We start from the raw sequence: 22,069 nt of genomic DNA, 5'->3' as shown, positions 1-22,069 counted from the left end.
TATGTTATCCTCCATTATTGACCACGCTGTTTTAATTGTATTGTCACAAATTATTGACATATATGTCTGTTTTTAATGTAAACAATAAAACTGTTTTTTAACAGAAAGTGAAAAAAACATATAGCCTTCTCTTTTATATTTGAATAAATTGCACCGTAAAAATCCCTTTCCTTCCTTTTTCACTTATCTAAAACATATCAATGGTGTTGTGGGAACTTGTCACAAAAAACACACACAAACATTTTCGGGAGTACAAATCAAAATCCCCCCAAAAAATAACACCCTTCAAAAAAATACAAACACAAAAAAAGAATCTACATTAAAGCCAAAAAAAAAAAATGTTGTCAGATGTGAGAAATCAAAATATATTGAGGGAATCCCGATAAATAGTAACAAAATAAGTTTGTGAGAAGTCTGTGTGAATATGAGCAGCAAAACTACTATATTCTTTTCACATTATAAAGAAGAAGAGATTGCGCTGTATTAAACCATTTTTAACATTGCAGCGTGACGAAAGTGCTGTATCCATTGCGAAAGCTAAGTTTACCAGAACGAGCTGTTCCATGTCGGAATTTCTTCTGAGCATGCGTGGCACTTTGTGCGTCGGAACAGGCCAAACACGGTCGGAATTGACGCGATCGGATTTTGTTGTCGGAAAATTTTATCTCCTGCTGTCCAACTTTGTGTGTCGGAAAATCCGATGGAAAATGTCCGATGGAGCCCACACACGGTCGGAATTTCCGACAACACGCTCCGATCGGACATTTTCCATCGGAAAATCCGACCGTGTGTACGGGGCATAAGAGCACCATCTGCATTCTCCACACCAAGACCTGATACAGGCTGGTGTACGCATGCCTTGCGGTAAGCGCAATTATTGGGTATTTGCGGATACTGTATGGGTTGTCACTGATATTTTTTACATCATTGACTCTGGTTGGATTCACCCAAGGGGTCTTTCTTGGACTGTTTTCAGATCATTACTTCACATTTTTATTTTCTGTTACTATATATGGACACTTATTTTTATTCGCAAATATTACATATGGACACTCATGTTTGATTCATACATACATGTGTTGACTCATGTACTTTTCATAATTTAATTTTTAATATTTTTCAACATATTTGTATTTATATATGTACTTCCTCACGGAAGTCTTTGAGATTGCTTCATGTGTTTCACTTATATTTAGCGCGGTTATTTGTTTTTTATTAGTTATTTTAGTGCACGTCTCACTGTTTAACTGCTGCTTTTTGGGGGGATATTTTCTATAGGTAGCGCAGTATTTTTTTTGTTTTTTTTTAGTGCCATTTGAGCCCCTTTTATTTTGTATAGTCTCAATTTGCACTGCACTGCACAAAAAAAGTGCAGGCATCGGTTGACACCCCTGCGATTCTTGCAATCGCACTGCATTTTGTCATTACATTTCACATATTATACTATACTGGTGGCAAGAACAGAGTGCGATTTCAGTGCGGGAAAAGCTCAGGATTCGCTGTGTTTCCCGCACCGCCTATATGTAAACCAAGCCTTAAAGATTCTGTTAATCAACATTTTCACCCAAGATTTAGGCTCGATTCACATCTATGCATGTTGCTTTTGAGCGTTTCTGCAGTGCTTTTTGCGGTGCTTGCCATGTTTTTGAACATGCGTTTTTGATCCGATTTGCGGTTGTTTTTTTTTTTTTTTTTTTTACACTTTTTTTTTTTACAATGTAAAAAAAAAAGAAATAACGTAAATCGCAGCAAAAACACGGTACTTGTGTTCTGTATGTGGGTCCATTGAATTCTTTTAGGCTCTATTCACACTAATGCGTTTTTTGATGCAATTTGCATTTTGCAGAAATGCGTGGGAATTTGGGAATTTTTTAACATGAGTTCCTATGGAAGATGTTCACATCAATGCATTTTTGTGCCTCTGCATTTTTGGAAAGGGTTGGGGACTTTTTTTCATGCAAAATGCCGCGTTTTGCATGTAATAGAATTCAATGGACCCAAAACGCAAGTACATCATTTTTACAGCGTCTTTGCCACGTTTTGCGTTTTTTTTTCTTTCTTTTTTTTTTTCCACTGTATACAGTATAAAAAAAACACTGTAAAATAAAAAAATGCAAAATGTGGCAAAAATGCATGTTCAAAAATGCGGCAAGCACCGCAAAAAGCACTGCAGAAACGCTCAAAAGCAACATGCATAGATGTGAATCGATCCTTACATGCAAAACACTGCATTTTGCATGAAAAAAGGTCCCCGACCCTTTCCAAAAACGCAGAGGCACAAAAATGCATTGATGTGAACATGTTACATAGGAACCCATGTTAAAAAATTTCCCTGCATTTCTGCAAAATGCAAAATGCATCAAAAAACGCATTTGTGTGAATCGAGCCTTATGCCGCGTACACACGGTCGGACTTTTCGACCGGACTGGTCCAACGGACGCCGACGGACCAAATCCGGCGGACAATCCGATCGTGGTCTTCACCGGACCTTCACCGGACTTTTCCAGTCGCAAATCTGACGGACTTTAGATTTGGAACATGCATCAAATCTTTACGTTGTAGCTTCGCCGGACCCAGAAATCCGCTCGTCTTTATGCTAGTCTGACGGACAAAAACCCACGCTAGGGCAGCTATTGGCTACTGGCTATCAACTTCCTCATTTTAGTCCGGTCGTACGTCATCACGTACGAATCCGTCGGACTTTTGTGTGATCGTATGTATTTAAGTCGGTTCGTTATAAAGTCCACCGCAAGTCCGCCAAAAGTCTGTCGAAAGTCTGTCGGACGGGCTGTCGGACTTTTGTAGCCGAAAAGTCCGACCGTGTGTACGCGGCATAGCAGACATTTTTAGCAGAATGATAGTTCTGTGAATCTCCCATTTAGTACGCTGTAGTTTTCTTTTCTGCAGGCAGTACAGTTAATCATCCACTAGATGTCGCCGGTCCGGGACGCACATTAGCAGGTAGTCTCCCCCATCTATCTATATCTCTGAGAAGGGACTTCACATAGATGTCAGCAGGTCCTCCCTAGGTGAGCTCCAATCTGACATCTCCCAGCCCTGACCTTCCCCACTTGCTCCAGCAGAGGTCCCCATAACCCAGGCAGCCCCGGCTGATGTGAATGCGTTTTTTTTTTTTTTATCTGGTTGCTACGTGATCTCTTTTTCAATGAAAAGACATTTCTAAGCTGCAATAACAGTTTCATCCCCAGAGCAACAGAAACGCCGAGTGACCACACCTCCATTGGCCAGAACAGGTCCTCCTGGGTCACCCTGCCAGCAGATCGCTCACCTGGGCCAGCATGAGCACCTAGCACACTTGCAGCCAGGCACCCAGGGCACCTTGGCATTTATTTTTTTTTTGGGGGGGACAGGGAGGACTGTACTCATGACTGATCCTGGGCTGCTGTGACCCGAGGGGTGATTGCTTCTCATGTATTTCAGGCTGCTGCCTTACCCCCACTGATGGCTCCTGCTGACAAGTGGCTTGGTGGACCCATGGTGCCACAAGGATGGACTGCAATGAGGAGACCTCAACTAGGACCATCATGGACCAGATGGACTGCTGTGCTGATGCTGCTGCTGGCCCTGATGTCAACTCTGCAGAACCCCACACAAGGTAAGGGGGGCAGATTTTCTGCCAAAGCAAATAAAAAAATAAATAAAAGGTTCCTCTGCCATACTGCACCATCCTTAGATCTAGAAGGAAGGGGTCACCCTAGCAGTAAAACACCACGATCCCCTATGTCTATCCTTCAGATCTCATCATGTATGAAATGGGTTAATGAGCTGTGCCATGCTGCCTGGATGGCAGCTGATGTATGCAAATCCTGGAGGTATTTTAGAAGCCAATACAGTCACAATATTGATTTATGTGAATAAAATATGTATGGGTTGTTCAGATATCATTGGCCCAGGGGCCTTGGACTGATCACCTACATGTGGTATGGCATGATGTGGGTTAATTAGAAATGCCATGCTGCCTGGCTGGCATGCAAATGTTATATAGAAGAGAATACAGTCTTATTATTGAATAGGTGTGTCTTTTTTATTATAACATTTATTGTTTGTTTAGATATCAATTTAATTTATCAATGGCCTAGGGGGTCCTGAACTGATCACCTGCATATGGTATGGCATGATTCCTAGCTGGCAGTTGAAGAATGCAAATCCTAAATTCTCTGAGGTCTTTATAGAAGGGAATACAGTCACATTATTGATCTATATGAAAATAAAATATGTATTGTGTGTTCAGATAATCAATTTAATATATCAATGGCCTAGGGGGTCCTGAACTTATCACCTGCATATGGTAAGGCATGATGTGGGTTCATTAGAAGTGCCATGCTGCCTGGCTGGCACTTGATTTATGCAAATGTTTTATAGAAGAGAATACAGTCTCATTATTGAGTAGGTGTGTCTTTTTTATTATAATATTGTGTGTTCAGATATCAATTAAATATTTATATATGGCCTAGGCCCTAGGGGGTCCTGAACTGATCACCTGCATATAGTATGGCATCATGCCTAGCTGGCAGTTGAAGTATGCAGAAACCTCTGAGGTCTTCATAGAAGAAAATTCAGTCACGTTATTGATTTATATTAATAAAATATTTATTGTGTTTAATTAACAATTTAATATATCAATGGCCCTGGGGTTCTGAACCAATCACCTACTTATGGTATGGCGCGATGCCTAGCTGGGAGTTGATGTATGCAAATGCTGGAGCCTCTGAGGTCTTTATAGAAGAGAATACAGTCACATTATTGATCTATATGAAAATAAAATATTTATTATGTGTTTAGATATCAATTTAATATTTCATTGGCCTAGGGGGTCCTGAACTGATCACCTGCATATGGTATGGCACAATGCCCAGCTGGCACTTGATGTATGCAAACACTGGAGCCACTGAGGTCTTTATATAAGAGAATACAGTCACATGATTTATGTGAATAAAATTTGTATTGTGATTCAGACATCAGTTTGATTGATTATTAGGATAAAATATTAATTGTGTTCAGATATCAATTTAATATATCATTGACCTAGGGGCCCTAAACTAATCACCTGCATGGGGTATGGCATGATGTGGGTTAATTAGTGGTGCCATGCTGCCTGGCCTGATGTATGTAAATGTTAGAAGGGAATACAGTCACATTATTAAGTAGATGTGTCATTTTGTATTATAATTTTGATTGTACAATTAGATATCCATTCAATATGTAGTGACTTAGGCCCTGAACAGATTGCCGGCATATGTGCCATTTAAGGCAGTGGGCATCTAAGCCCATCCCCCATCATAAGCAGGTGTGCATTCAGACACACACTCCCAGAAAATCCATAAAAATTCAATCTGTGATAATGAATGCAGGTTTGCTGTATAGATATTAAATGGTATCTAAACAGTTTTTTGTTTGTTTGTATTAACATTGAGGAATTACATTGTTGCCACCTACCAGACAGGTTCCTCATTGAATGTTACATTGTATCCCCCAACACAAGCTGGAGGATTTCCAGACTGGCCCGTTATATGACACTGAGCTGGTTCAGGGAGAAATCGTACTGTGATTGCTGAAATGATTTTATTACCTTTGTGTGACTTACAGTGTAAATCGTATTTCTGAAAGCAACCCACTCTATTACACATTTATGGTTAAGGTGATATTTAAAGGCAATGAAACAGTCATTGAAACCTGTTTTGTTCTATAATGTTTAGGGGGTCAACATGCTATAGATCTAGTTGGCTTTGGGAGTGGCCCCTGATTTTACCAAGTGGTCACATATAATATCTGATATATGCAGTACTACAGGAGACTGGGGGCACATTGGGGTGTACCTAGTGAGTACACACTTGGAGAAGATGGTCAAATAAGACTCTAGAAAGGCTACAAGTGTGGATGGAGACTGGAGATATGCAATCAAAGACATGAAACTGGTAGAGATCACTGCTAATAAATTGATAATCAATGCTTCCACAACTGGCAGGTCTGGCGTTTGGACAATGGGGTGGGAGGAGGAGGTGGGCAAACTGAGCAATTGTCTATGGCATTTTGCCATTGGTACAGTATATTATTTGTAATATAGAGGCCCTTTATAATTTTGCCTAGTGCCCCATTTTGTCTAAAACCGGCTCTGGCTGATAGCTGCACAATAAGCACCAATGGGCCCCATGTTAAGCCTAATAGTTGTAGAGTGTCTTGAAGTGCCCAGATAGGAATATTCACATCCCTGCTGTTTGGGAACTGTAGAAACAGGAGACACTGTGTCTAGCTCAACATTTTCTAGTTATTTATAGCCAGTTGTAGCAATTTCATTTCTAACTGAATTAGAGTGGAAAGTGCAAACCAGGCCTTCTTGTCCAAGACCAGGCCTTCTTGTCTTGCCTGACCTCACAAATGCGCTTCGGGAAGAATGATCAAACATTCCCATAGACACACTCCTAAACCTTGTGCACAGCCTTTCCAAAAGAGTTGAAGCTGTTATAGCTGCAAAGGGTGGGCCAACTTAATATTGAACCCTACGGACTAATAGGGCGTACACACGGTCGGACTTTGTTCGGACATTCCGACAACAAAATCCATGGATTTTTTCCGACGGATGTTGGCTCAAACTTGTCTTGCATACACACGGTCACACAAAGTTGTCGGAAAATCCGATCGTTCTGAACGCGGTGACGTAAAACACGTACGTCGGGACTATAAACGGGTCAGTGGCCAATAGCTTTCATCTCTTTATTTATTCTGAGCATGCGTGGCACTTTGTCCGTCGGATTTGTGTACACACGATCAGAATTTCCGACAACGGATTTTGTTGTCGGAAAATTTTATCTCCTGCTCTCCAACTTTGTGTGTCGGAAAATCCGATGGAAAATGTCCGATGGAGCCCACACACGGTCGGAATTTCCGACAACACGCTCCGATCGGACATTTTCCATCGGAAAATCCGATCGTGTGTACGGGGCATTAGACTGGAATGCCATTAAAGTTCATATGCATGTTAAGGCATGTGTCCCAATACTTTTGACAATATAGTGTATATAGAACCTGTTTACACCCTAGCATTTTGTTGGGCTGGATTTTGAATGAGTCTTGTATGCTGCATTTTGGGTGCATTGAGCTGCATTGTGCCCTTTAAAGTGACTGCAGCCCTGCATCCATGTTGTAAAGACTATAGGAAGCCCGCATAAGTGCCCAAATAGAAATGGGGCACTTGCTGAAGAGGTGGAGCTAAGAATGCCAGCAGGGGACTGGAGAAGAGGAGGATCGGGCCTTTGCACAGAGCTGGTAAGTATAGCATAATAAAAATAAATAAATCAAAGATTTAATATCACTTTAAGTAAATTGCATAAAGTTCTTATTGCAATTCAATGCACACCAATGCATGTCAACAATGCATTTTTGCGTTCTCTTAATTTCTTTCAACTGTTCACTATCATGAAGGAGTTTAATAAGAAGTGCAATACATTGATTAGTAAACAGGATTTAGATGGTGCATTGAAAGTGGTTCAAGCCTCAAGGTTTTTACCTTAAAGTGCATGTAAACCCGATTCATGAAATTTGAGCTGGGCAAATTTAAGCTGTTTGCTTATCTCTCTTCAAAGCCCTAAGCCCCATGGCTTTCTCCTGCTCCGTTCTTCTGTTATCAGCATGATAACTTCTGACAAGTTCTCTTGTCAACTGTGATAAAAAACAGGCTGAATTTTGTGTCAGGGTGGGTGTTATAAATAGATTAGCAGAGAGCTGGTCTATTCAAAGCACAGCTCTGCAAGTCTGTGTGAAGTGTGTGCCTTTCCTCCAATCAGCTGTCTCACAGTGTATGGCAAGAATCCACACCCACAGGTTAATCAGGAAGAGAAAATTCTAACAGGATGTGCACTTTCTAAGCTGTATATAAAGCTGAAGACAGCAGATATACATGTAAAACTTATGTAGATTTGTTTCATCTCTGTATATCACATGGGACTATTCACTACACTGGGTATATGTGAGGCTTTACATACACTTTACTGCATTCCACGCATTAAGATAAAAAAACCTTCTCTGCTGCAGGATCCCTCCAGCCCCCCTTATTCTTACCTGAGCCTGATCTGATCCAGCGACGTGCACGAGAGCAGCAGCTCTCGCAACTGTATCCCTCCTCATTGGACAGATTAATAGCAGCGGAAGCCATTGGCTTCTGCTCCTGTCAATCAACTACAGTGATGAGAAAACAGGGGGGCGGGGACGAGTCCTGCTGTCTGTGTCATTGGATGCAGCAGCGGGGTTCGGGAGCGAGCACGCACGAGTGCCCCCATGAGCCAGGGTGCCAATGGGGGACCAAGAAGAGAAGGTTTGGGGCCGCTCTGTGCAATTCCAGCAGGTAAGAATAAAGGTGTTTTTTATTTTAAAAAAAGAGAAAAAAATCCTTTACCATCGCTTTAAAACCCAATTGAATAGATCATTGCTCAGTGTGTGGAAGCAGTAGTCTCTCTGTAGCTGTCCAATATACCCCCAGATAATTTAGATCTATAACCCTGCACTCAGCAAAACCCATGCTCTATGCTTAGTCAGACTTTTAACCCGGGTTCACACCTATGCGAATTAGATGCGGTTTACAACGCATCCAATTCGCAGGACATTTTAAACTACATTCATTTGAATGAGGCTGGTTCACATATGTGCGTTGCATTCGCACTGCGCATTGCACAAAGAACGCGTGCGTTTTCTGGGCATTGCGGTGCGAATTACGAGCCCCTTATCTTCTATGGGAACGCATCTGCTTCGCAGATGCATTGCGTTCTGAACAAGGGTTTTCTCCTTCTTCTCACTACACCCCCCCCCCCCCTCTCCCTGCTCACTGATCTGCAGCTACATCGCAGTGTTTCTTCTGAACAGGAGATTTTTATCTTCCCAGTGAAACCTGAGCTTCAATACGCACCGCACATGTGTGAATCCAGGCTTAAGAATTTAATCGATAAAGCTTATGCTCCTCACTGATTGGACATCTCTAGCTCTGATTCAGCAAAGAGGAGCATGGGACCTCTGCAGAGAGGCCACTGATTTCAAATAGAGAGCAATGGTCCTTTTCTGTAGCATGCTGCCAGGGAGCAGACTTTTCTTCTGAGGGTGTGGTTTGTTTTTTCTAAGCAATACAAACTGTTATGCCGCGTACACACGAGCGGAATATCCGACAGAGAAAGTCCGGCGGAAGCTTTTCATCGTCAATTACGATCGTGTGTGTGCCTCATCGGACTTTCTTTTTAGAAAATTCTGATGGACCTAGAAATGGAACATGTTCTAAATATTTCCGACAGAAGCAATTCCTATCGGGAAAACCGCTCGTCTGTATGCTGTTCTGACGTACCAAAAACGACGCATGCTCTGAAGCAAGTACGAGACGGAAGCTATTGGCTACTGGCTATTGAACTTTTTTTTTCTAGCCCCGTCGTACCTGTTGTACGTCACCGCGTTCTGGACGGTCGGACTTTGGTGTGATCGTGTGTAGGCAAGACCGCTTGAGCGGAGTTCCGTCGGAGAAACCTTCAGAGTTTATTCCGATGGCAAAACCGGTCGTGTGTACAGGGCATAAGACCTTTCCACACCTTTTGTTTGGATGCAATTGGAATGTATTTAGCTGATTTAAACTGAAAATTCAGTTGGTCTTTGCCAACATAATATTTGAAAAAGTAAGATTTGATTCTGTTAAATGTTAAAGCGGAACTAAACCCATTGATTTAACAGTTTCAAAAAACAATTACATTCCCGGCATCCCATAACATTTGCTTGTGCTCTCAACCAAACAAGCTATCAAATGGCTGGTATATTAACTCATCCTATGTGCAGTGCCATGAGACTAACGGCCCGTACACACGATTAGAAAATCGGATGAAAAATACCGATCTCGATTGTACAATAATCTGATCGTTAGTACAGTGCTTTCGAGAGCCGATCATGACAGTTCATCCAATATTATCCGATGGGACAAGCACGAAATATTTTTCTTGTATGATACCAGATCGTACGATTTTTGTTTAATCAGTACAGTTGTCGGCCAAAAATACAATACGAATACACTACAACACATGACATCACTTCCGATTTTTTTTATTCTGTCGTACGAGAATTTTCGTAACTTTAGTAAACTCTCAATTTTTTAAATGCGACTAGCATGCAATAAAAAAAAAAAAAAAACAACGATCTGTCAACCGATTTTTGGATCGTGTGTACGGGCAATAAGATGGCAGCCTCCTTGGCTTTAAACGATAGGAGGGGTTAGTTCTGCTTTAAAATCATTTCAATTTAGTGAAAGTTATATTTTATATCGAAATAAAGTCTATAAATTATCTCAATTGATGATATAGATCTATTACGACTGAAACTGATATTGGTGCATTGCTGTAGATTGAGCTGTTATAAATCTGAGCTGTAGACCAGCCATTCCCAAACTTTTTATCCCCAGAAGAACTCCTAATACAGTTTGCAAGTCTTGGGAAAACCTTAAAGGGGTTGTAAACCCTCCTGTTTTTTCACCTTAATGCATCCTATGCATTAAGGTGAAAGATCTTCTGGCAGTCACCGGCCCCCCAGCCCCTCCGTTTTTACTTACCTGAGCCCTGGAATGTCCCACAGCGAGGACACGCTGTCTCTCTGCCCAGGGTTCTCGGCTCTTGATTGGATAGATTGATAGCAGCGCAGCCATTGGCTCTCTCTGCTGTCAATCAAATCCAATGACGCGGGCGCCGGGGGGCGGGGCAGAGTCCTGCATTCGGCAGCTATGGACGCCGAATGCTGGACTCAGGAGCGCGCCCGCAAGGCAACCCCCCAGGAGAGCACTTCTCCTAGGGGGTCATCTGATGTGGGGTGGAGCCGCGAGAGCTGCCGGGGGACCCCAGAAGATGGCGTTCGGGGCCACTCTCAGGAAAACGAACTGCACAGTGGAGGTAAGTATGACATGTTTGTTATTTTAAAAAAAAAAATCGAACCTTTACAATCACTTTAATAAACCCAATCATTCGCTCAAACTGAAACAAATTCATTGGGGGTCAGTTGGGAAAATGCCCCTTACTTAGTGGTCAATGGAATAGAACTCTTGATTAGGGCACTATATTTTAGTGCTGCTTGGAATCAGCACCATTCCTAGCCAGGATTGTTATGTGTCAGTGATATAGGTAATGGCCTGGTTAAAGCATATAAACCCATTAAAGCGGAGGTCCGACGGAAAAAAAAATATTAAAAGCCAACAGCTACAAATACTGCAGCTGCTGACTTTTAATATATGGACACTTACCTGTCCAGGGAGCCTGCGATGTCGTCAGCTGATCTGTCCGTCGGCTCTCGGCTGCTGCCGCCACCATCCTCGGTAAGGGAATCAGGAAGTGAAGCCGTGCGGCTTCACTTCCTGGTTCCCTACTGCGCATGCGCGAGTCGCGCTGCGTGTCCTCACTGGTCCCTGCTGTCCAGAAAACAGCGGGGGAGGACAGAGTAGGCGGCGGAAGTGGCGTAGGTCACCACGATCACCGCGGTCATCTATGCCAGGAAGTGGGAGCATATACCTGTATTAGACAGGTATCTGCTCCCTCCCCCCCGAAAGGTACCAAATGTGACACCGGAGGGGGGGAGGATTCCAAAAAGTGGAAGTTCCATTTTTGGGTGGAACTCCACTTTAAGTGAAATCTCATATTACATTTTGATGTAATTTCAAAAGTTGTTTTACATTTTCTTTTTGGGAGAAAAAGAACTTTTAAAGACTCCTAAAATAATAGGTTTTCTATTGCTGGATACTTTGAATTAGTGGGTTGAAATCTAAAAAGTCAGTCATATTTCTTTGTATGTGATTCATGGCCCGTAATACCAGTTTCAGTATATACCATATATACTGATTGAAGTAAACCGCACGGTGTATGTAGTCATTGTTACATACAGATGCAAGCTTTCCGACAGTCTGCCCTTCTTTAGGCAAAAACACTGAATGAGGAAAGATACACTGTTCACAATACAGGCACAAAAAAGGAATACTCTACAATTACATAGTAACACATGTGTACACGAGAGACATAATGCCTCTATGTCAGACATCACAAATTGGTAGACTGCAGTCCAGCTTCAGAACGAGTGACAGTTTTACCTGTATTGCCACCAGCCAGTCCCCAGGACAGGTCCCTCTCCCCGCAGTCGTTGGTTGCTAGGACTGATGGCATCCTAACAGTCAATTAGGTCAAATGTGTGCCCTGGAGGAAGTGGAACTTCCCCCGTCCAGACCTGCAGCCTGCTCTGCCTTTGGCTTCCACCCTTTAGCTGCCTGGTGCTAAAAGGTATAGGGATACTCTGATGGGGACAACTGATGTAAGGGGACTCTGATTTAGACATATAATCTATTAGGGCGTACACACGGTCGGACTTTGTTCGGACATTCCAACAACAAAATCCTAGGATTTTTTCCGACGGATGTTGGCTCAAACTTGTTTTGTCTACACACGGTCGCACAAAGTTGTCGGAAAATCCGATCGCTCTAAACGCGGTGACGTAAAACACGTACGTCGGGACTATAAATGGGGCAGTGGCCAATAGCTTTCATCTCTTTATTTATTCTGAGCATGCGTGGCACTTTGTCCGTCGGATTTGTGTGCACACGATCGGAATTTCCGACAACGGATTTTGTTGTCAGAAAATTTTATCTCCTGCTCTCCAACTTTGTGTGTCGGAAAATCCGATGGAAAATGTCCGATGGAGCCCACACACAGTCGGAATTTCCGACAACACGCTCGGATCGGACATTTTCCATCGGAAAATCCGACCGTGTGTACGGGGCATAAGGGGCACTCTGATGGTGACACCTAATGTAAGGGAGCACTCTGATAGGGACATCTGATGAAAGGGAGCACTCTGATGGGGGCATCTGATGAATGGTGACACCTGATGTAAGGGGGCACTCTGATGGGTACACCTCATGTAAGGGGGCACTCTGATGGGGACACCTGATGTAAGGGGGCACTCTGATGGTGACACTTGATGTAAGGGGGCACTCTGATGGTGACACTTGATGTAAGGGGGCACTCTGATGGTGACACTTGATGTAAGGGGGCACTCTGATGGTGACACTTGATGTAAGGGGCACTCTGATGGTGACACCTGATGTAAGGGGGCACTCTGATGGTGACATTTGATGTAAGGGGGCACTCTGATGGGGACACCTGATGTAAGGGGGCACTCTGATGGTGACACTTGATGTAAGGGGGCACTCTGATGGTGACACTTGATGTAAGGGGGCACTCTGATGGTGACACCTGATGTAAGGGGGCACTCTGATGGGGACACCTGATGTAAGGGGGCACTCTGATGGTGACATCTGATGTAAGGGGGCACTCTGATGGTGACACTTGATGTAAGGGGGCACTCTGATGGTGACACCTGATGTAAGGGGGCACTCTGATCAGGACACCTGATGCAAGGGAGCACACTGAAAACAGACAATAAACATTATTGAAATTCTATGCAAACTGTACGTTACTTATTTTTTGATGGACAAAAAATGACTACATATACAGTATACTAGGATCATAGCATAAACCTGAGATTAAACATGAGAACTCTTGCTGCTATATGAAAAAAAAAAAAGATCCACACTCCGGTCGTTGCTCTTTAAAAAATCTTTGTTTTTATTGACAAGCCACAGTGAAAGAAGGAAAGTAAAAACAGTTGACGCGTTTCAGCCTATAAGGCCTTAGTCATTACCCGTTATGACTAAGACCTTATAGGCTGAAAGACGTTGACTGTTTATACTTGCGTTGGTTCACTGTGGCTTGTCACTAAAAATGACGATTTTGTAAAGAGTAACGACCGGAGTGCGGATAATTTTTTCTTCATTACTCTACTCAGCCAGCGACTGTGGATCGAGCACCCGGGAGCTCTGCTATCTATGTGGTGTATGGGTAGTAGCACTGTCTTTTCTGTTTATTCCCCTGCTATATACCTGTACATTTACCACCTGCTAGAGGTAAAAAAGCGTAATAGACCAAAGTTCCAGTCAAATCCTTCAAGGCACTGGGGGACGAAGAGGGAGGTGTTCAGAAAGCAGTCACAATCCCTGTATTATAATAAGGGATAGATGAGACGTAGTCTTCGGGCCTCATGCACATTGGGTGTAAAGTATTGCAATTTTAAGGGTGTTTGACTTTTTTTTCCTACTTCTAATCACCCTTCCATGTTAGCCTTTGTGTCCTTTCACACCTAGGCATTTAGAGGAAAAAAAACCCCATCTCATCATGAGAGGAACGTTTAGACAAAAAAAAGATGCATAGCATGCCTAAACACGTGTAAAAGGACTTAAGTGCTAGAAGAGTTTACCGCATAAACTTTCATTCATTTCATTGGCTAGAATAAATTAATATTCTGGCCAGTGAAATGAAGGAATGCCCAAAGGCTGATGCATCTAAACACGTTTGCGAAATGTGGATTTACGTGCGTTTTTAATGTTGGCATTTAGAGAAGCTGGGTAAATTCTCTGTCTGCAAGATTCCTAAAAAAAATTGTAACTTTTGGATTAAAACAGAATCAAAGTTTGGCTATAGAAAGTCAGGCAACTGACAGTACACAGTGACCATTTTACCAGCCATAACGTACTTCTTCTGTGACAGGTGCTCTTCCTTAATTACTGAACTGCAAATTGGCTGCATGTGTGTAGATAATTATTACATTGCACTATTGGTTAACATTGATAGGGGTGACTAATTTACTAGTATGGACAGGCACATTTGTGTAAGCAGCAATTTCAGTTTGTAGAGGAGAGAATGACTCACTAAGATGATTTGAGAAGAGAGGGTCAGTTTTTTTCTAAATACCCAGAACAAAAATTATATGTAGTATGCCGTAAAACTGAACTCCGGGCATAAAAAATGTATCCAAATATATATTCTCAAAAGCTACAGAGGGATATAAATCCACTTTGTGTGCACCAAATGCCTATGCAGACCCAGATATTACCTTGTAAATGTAACAGTGTCATTACCACTGTGCTTGTGCAGAGAGCAGAGCTGTAGGAGGGACCCAGCAGGCCCCACCCACTACAGGCTGCCTGCAGAAAATACAGGAGGGGGCGGAGACCAGACCAATCACCCTGCACAAGTAGAGAGAGCAGCAGTGACCGGCCTATATTTTAGGAAGCTCCTGCACTGAGGGAAAGTTTCACACTGGTTTACTGCACAGATTTGGAAGAAATACACAGAGCACACCAAGAATCAAGGATGAATACACATGGCTTTTGTAGTTAGACAATATTCACTTATCCCAGAGTTTAGCTTTAATGACACTCCCCAACCTGTTGTCACAAGGTTGGAAAGGCACATTTTTCTAAATATCTTTGGAAGTTGAAGTTTTAACAATACCTTTCACTGGAAACCTGATCCTAGACATGCTTGCTCTATAATGTTTTTGTTATTGCATTAAATAAAGATATGTGTAGATTAGCCTCTAGGGGGAGCACTCAGGGGCTCGGTGCAATTAATAATTGATTTCTCTTTGAACATCTGTTGAGATAAGATGTCAGCCACTCAGGAATGGCATTGCCTTCAGTGGGTCAGCCAGATCAGAGATTTACACTGCTTTTTTTACTGCCTTTTAGTTGCTAACAACTGACAGGGGCATAAGTCCAGGGGTCGCAGGAGTCACATTTGATACCCGGCCCCATCCTTCAGGAGGCCTGTATGGCTCCCCTGTATACCTGGACAGGAAGGCGGCATACAGAAGAACCAATCCCTTCCATGTTCATCCTGCAGCTGCTGAGTACCCACTTCTCCTCCTCTCCCTCCCCCAGGCACTCAGCGGTTGCAAGAGGAACATGGAGGGGATTTGTTCCTCTATATGCTGCCCCTCCTATCCAGCTCCTTTCTGCTGCCCCCGGACCCCTGTGCCCTCTCCCGGCCCTTCCTCTGCCCTTGCAGCTCTGCCACATTCCCCCTTCTTTCTCCTGCCGGCTGCTGAAGGGGATGTTGTCAGGATGAAGAGCACAGAAGGGACCAGTAAACATGTAATTTACTGGCCCCTTTCTTGTCTGAATAGACAGAGTCAGTGATCGATACCGATCGCTCCTGTGTTTGTTCATAACTGACACGTAGTAAACTCTGTTTACTATGCTTCAGTTTGTGAATGAATGGGAAGCTCTATACAGAGCTTTTCCTGTTCAATCATTCTGTGCAGCTGAGGCTACAGGGATGGATATTGACGGCTGTGTCCTCAATTTCCTTTCTCTGTCTCAAAGGTGGAACATCAGAGGTATAGACCCCTGATATCTTACCGAAGCCCCCCAATGGGGCTCTTAAAAAATGTAAATATAATAAAATTGCATGGTAAAAATAATAGAAAAGTAAAATAAAAATAATAAAAAACTACTAACACCAGTGGCGGAACTACCAAGGTTGCAAAGATTGCACTTGCGAAAGGGCCATGGTGTTCCACCACCGGGCTTGTAGGGAAGAGCCCCGGTCAGAGGGCCCGCCATGGTTTCTTACAATGGGGCCCTGGAGGTTATAATTACGCATTTGACAACTGATCAGCTCAGCTCTACATGGTAAGCTGACCATTGCACATAGCTGCAGGGGGAAGATGTTCATTCTCGCGTAGAATATAACCAGTGTCAAGGTATTCCTTATTATATCCTAATTCGAATGGCAATATACTGTATAGCAGCATACTGCAGAAGCATGTTTGCCCTTTGCTTACTATCTACAGCCTGTCACTTGTTTGCATTCTACTTTCAGGCCTTGTTTGCTCAGGCAGCTTGGCCATGTTTATACCGCCCGCCCGCCAACTGCCCACCAAAAGCCTAACAAGGCAGCCTAAGGGGATCATTCATATACCATGGTGGCGAAACAAAGGTTTGTGGACACTGCAAATTTAACTTGAGGCTGCGGCATGGTGACATTGACTTCAATGGGCGCATTTGACAGGCCCTGCCACCTGTTAAACTTATCAAGCTTAACAGGTGGCAGTGCCTGTCAAATGCGCCCATTGAAGTCAATGGCACCATGCCGCAGCCTCAAGTCAAATGCTTGGCTTGCTGTGTTTTAGTTCCATGCAAAAGTGCCGTTCAGCAAAAAAAAACAAAAGAAAAAAAAAACATTCAGGAGGCAGCAGTAACGTCTGCAAACTGCGGCTCTAATGTCCTCTGAAAAGTGAAAGCGATCCACCTTCAGATGCTTTTCAGAGGGATGGTGGAGACTGTGCCTTTGTGAACTTATCCTTAAAGTGTAACTATAGACAAGATTTTTTTTTTTTTTTTTTTCGTTTTGGACAGAGTGGAGAAGGATTTGAGCACGTCAGGTATTATTGGTGTCCGTGTCCCCATCCCAGAGATTCAACCTCTCTATTTATCCTGTTAACTGTTATCATTGATAGTGAAAGTAAAAGAAAATCCCAAATCCCAAATTTTGGGTTGACACCTGAACCGTTATACAGCAGAAATCTTCCAATAGGAACACTAGTTCTAGTGACCCTTGTGACATCCCAGGATTCCCTCACATTAGAGGGGTTTCCTCTCACTTCCTGTTTTGGTTATGGGACAGGAAGCGCAGGGAAATCTCTGCAATGGGGTACAGATGGCATAAAATAAACCAACAGGGGTTATGTCCCTTACTCTATCCAAACTTTTAAAAAAAAGTTTTGCCTTCAGTTCTACTTTAAAGTTTTTCTGTAATCCATTTCCATCTTGATGGTGGCTCCATTGCCTTGCAGAATACTATGGAGTCACCTTTATGTGTGCTTATGCCTGTGATGTGGCATGCTTGTTTGTTATCAATGCACTAGGGATGAGGAAAGTCGTGTGACCACTAAGGTGCGTGTGCCTGGAGCTATAATGGTGGCGCGCATGTGCTGTGACACCAGTACAGCTGACATGGGTAGGCCTACGATGGGGGTGCGCATGTGCTGTGACACCAGTGGGGAATGGGGACACCAGTACAGCTAATATGGATAGGCCTAGGATGGGGGCGGGCATGTGCTGGGACACCAGTACAGGTGACATGGATAAGCCTAGGATGGGGGCGCACATGTGCTGTGACACCAGTGGGGATTAGCTACACCAGTACAGCTGACTTGGGTAGGCCTAGGATGGGAGCGCGCATGTGCTGTGACATGTGCTGTGACACCAGTGGGGATTAGGGACACCAGTACAGCTGACATGGGTAGGCCTAGGAGGGGGGCGCGCATGTGCTGTGACACCAATGGGGATTAGGGACACCAGTACAGCTGACATGGGTAGGCCCTGTAGCAGCTATGTCAATATCAGGCAGTGCAATCAGCATTATTGCCGAACAATTGCTGAAACAAACCTAATGACATGATAAGCCACTTGGAGAACGTAGTCAATGGATGAATTGTTGTCGGACTTAGAAGATTTGAACTGAGATTAGACTTGTGATGCACATTTAAGCAGGAAACAGGACTGCCTGTATGTGTAATAAACACAGTTATTCCCGTGTACATGTATACTTATTGCAGATATTTGGTCCTTGCTCACTGATGTTTAATTGAACGCTATATGATATTATACAGCTATTTTTCTTAGCATGCTGGATGTTTTTTGCTCATTATCTACAGAAAGAAGCCTCATGCTGTCTAAAGATCAGTTGGTGGTTTCTTGTTAACATCAACAAAATTGTTTGATGTGCATAGAATTTTCTATTCAGTAAGTCTTCACTAACACATATTGGGCTGCATTTTTCATATTTTGTTGATATCTCTTTGTGTTTGATGCCGGGATAGGGAAAATTTAGCAATGGGAATTGTATTATCCACTTGAAAGCCTTGTTCAGATCTATTGGCTGCAAACGCTGATGCAATCCTGGTTTTCCAACATGACTGGTCATTAGTCCTGCTTCTGTTGAACAGACAGCAGTACACAGGTACCCAAAGTACAGCAGGACTTTCAGTACAGTGTATACCCAGCTTCAAGTGATTGTAAAGGAAAAAATTGTATTTAAAAAAAATAAAGTAACAACAGTGGTTTCGTACAGAGCAGCCCCGATCCTCCTCTTTTTGGGTCCCCCTCTGGCGCTCTGGGCCCCTCTCCCTTGCCAAGTGTCCCCATAGCAAGTCGCTTGCTGTGGGGGCACTAGTGTGTGCTCGCTCCCGAGCCAGCTCTCCGCGTCCATAAGACACAGAGAGCATGACTCAGCCCCGGCCCCCTCCTCCTCACTGGCTGATGGCTTCTGCTGCTGCATCTCAGCCAATCAGGTGGGAGAGACCCAGGAGAGCCTGGGTTTTTGTGCACATCACTGGATCGAGATTGGGCTTAGGTAAGTACTAGGGGGGGCTGAGGGGGGGAGCTACACACTGAAGGTTTTTTACCTTCATGCATAGAATGCATGAAGGTAAAAGACCTTCAGCCTTCACAACCACTTTATTGGCCTACCTGCACAATTCAATCAATTCATATCCAGTCAGGCTCCTTTAAATCTAAAGGCAATTTCACAATCAAATTTCAAAATATAATGACTACTAAAAGTGTCTTCCAAGCAGGTTACTGAAAAACAAAAAAAAACAGACAAAGGTAGCTTTTTTAAATTTTATTTTATTTGCTCATTTTGTTGCTTCAATAGGCCTCCTAGTTGTGTGCCGGACTTGGCTGCTAGCTAACTGGCTTCTTGTCATATCTCTATGGGTACAGTCAAAGCCTTACAGAAAAACACACAAGAGGGGTCAGTAAAATATTGTGTCATTACCTGATTATGATTACATGCAGTACTAGTTTGTGAAATATAAATAACATCTGTCATCAATCTGAACTGAGATTTGTATACCTGTGCCAAAATGCTGCCACTTTGGCATCTCTAAACCTGAGCTTGCTGATTTGCAAGTTGTACTTGACTAGCTCTGAAAGTCGAACTCCAGCCAACATTGATACTCTCTGAAATGCATGTAGGAACCCCAGCCTATCTGTGCAGGAATTTTCCTGTGCATCCAGTGAAATAATGCACTGCATTTAGACCCCTAGCCACCAAAATCCCTAGAGCCATGTATTGTTTTTTTTTTTACCAGCTAGACCTTCTCTTTTGGGTGCCTTTTAGGGAATCTCCCACAAACTTGGCTTTAGATTGGATAGGAGGCTAAAAGAGTGTTAGGTTTGTTGGATCCAAGGAGGGTAAGGCATAGTTGAGCCATGTTTGCCGTGTTTTTAGGAATTTGGGCTGAGTATCGTTAAGGATGCTAGACATTTTCTTGTGTATCAGCTTTAAGGTCATTTGGTCTTCGACTTCTTGTATGGAGGCTGAGGGCTTCTTCCAGGCCTTGGCTATTGTTTGTTTGGCCACTAGAAAAAGGAATATGGCCAATTATTGCTGATAAACATAAAGGCCCAGAATCTGACAATGAAGCAAAGCATATTTAGCGTCCTTGGGAAAGGTAGGATGAAACAAAGTGTGAAGAAGCCCAAAGAGTCTGGACCAGAAGGAGAATAGTTTTGGGCAGGACCACCTTGTGTGTAATACGTCACCTCGTTGGCCACAACCTCAAAACCATCTGTCAGAGTAGTTTGGGTTTGCCTAGCTTGATTCTAGTATGTTCATATTGATAGAGCATTTGGTTACCTTTGACTGTTCAATACATTTCAAACAAAACAGCTCAGGGCCCCAACATCAGGAGAGTACTATTATTTGACCCAAATCCTACGTATTCAGACCAAGACATATGTTGCACAGATAGCATAGATGGAGGGATTAAAGCTGGCAGTAAACAAGGTTTATATCTTGAACAGTGTATACTGCTCCATCAAGAAAGGTAGGAATTTTTATTTATTTTACAACAGAAGGAGCAAAACCCTGCAGTAGAGGATGACAGTGTTATGGAGTCCATTAGGGAGGTCTATAAGAATAAGACTCCACCAGCATGTTCTAAGTGGTAAAACGTCAATATGGAGTGGACTGGCTCTTCTAGGAACTGGAAGAAAATGTATAGGTTCCCAGATACCCCTCTTTGGCACAAGAGTGCTCACAACGTAGGCTGCTCTGTCTTCAGGGGCTTGAGTGCAGCTAAATCCCTTTCTCTAATTTCCGGCAGAAAAGGTCCGACAGAATCATTCCGTCGGACATTCCCATCGTGTGTAGCTTCATCTGACTTTTTCTTTCTAAAATTCTGATGGACCTAGAAATAGAACATGTTTCAAATCTTTCCGATGGAATCAGTTCCTATCGGGAAAATCGTTCGTCTGTATGTTATTCCGACGGACCAAAAAAAAAAACGCAAGGGCAGCTATTGGCTACTGGCTATTGAACTTCCTTTTTCTAGTCCTGTTGTACGTCATCGCGTTCTAAACGATCAGACTTTGGTGTGATCGTGTGTAGGCAAGTCCGTTTCAGCGGAACTCCGTCGGAAAGACCGTCGGAGTCTATTCTGATGGAAAGTCCGGTCGTGTGTACACGGCATACCACTGAATCATCCCCAGATGCACCTTATGAATCACAAGCTAGTCTTGGAAGATATTGCTTCTCTTTTAGATGTGATCAATCATCTATGGAACAACTTAATATCTAAAGATTAAGGATGCTAAGTGTGAACATTTCAAGTATTCATGCTATCACTTTCCATTAAATGAGCCACTTCCAGTCCTTATATTTTTGTTTTTATTCATTGCTTCTTTTTAAATTTCCTACAATTTTGCAAAAGCAACACTTCACATGGTGTTATGTCTCAGACACCAAATGAAAATCAGTTGAGGTGAGTGAATTGGTTAGTAAGAGCAGTGAATACAGACAGTTCATGCTGAGCTTGACCTCACAACGGATTAACGTGGATTACATCCTTCGTCATGGGCCGCTTATGTCCCAGGGTTGCGGATTCTACCCTCAAAATCAATGTTGTCATCAGAACAGTGTCCCCATTTGGACTTGCCAGGTGAATGGAGGTTATCCAGGACTCATGAAGTCCATGCTTCTTTGGAGCATGGACTTTCTGTTTGGGGGAGGACACTGCACCCTGCTGGCTAAGTGAACTAGTAAGTTATCCTTTGGACCAGTTTTTACTAGTCTACCAATAGCACCAGGCAAATTGAATACACTATCAGTTAACTAAATAATGTAGCCCAGTTTACACTATGACCAGTAGA

General features: G+C 43.1%; 1 protein-coding gene across 1 annotated transcript in view; it reads left to right on the top strand.

The window, feature by feature from the left end:
* Positions 1–2,991: 2,991 nt before the first annotated feature.
* KIAA1549L (KIAA1549 like) overlaps positions 2,992–22,069 on the top strand; it is a 245,880-nt gene continuing 226,802 nt past the window's right edge. The window contains exon 1 of the mRNA XM_073604466.1: positions 2,992–3,616. Within this exon, the coding sequence (XP_073460567.1) occupies positions 3,463–3,616 (154 nt within the window). The 5' untranslated portion in view covers positions 2,992–3,462. The remainder of the gene's footprint in view (positions 3,617–22,069) is intronic.

The sequence above is a fragment of the Aquarana catesbeiana genome, linkage group LG11 (genome assembly GCF_042186555.1).
Source record: "Aquarana catesbeiana isolate 2022-GZ linkage group LG11, ASM4218655v1, whole genome shotgun sequence".
Taxonomy (NCBI): Eukaryota; Metazoa; Chordata; class Amphibia; order Anura; family Ranidae; genus Aquarana; species Aquarana catesbeiana.
This window is presented reverse-complemented; position numbering and strand designations above follow the sequence as displayed.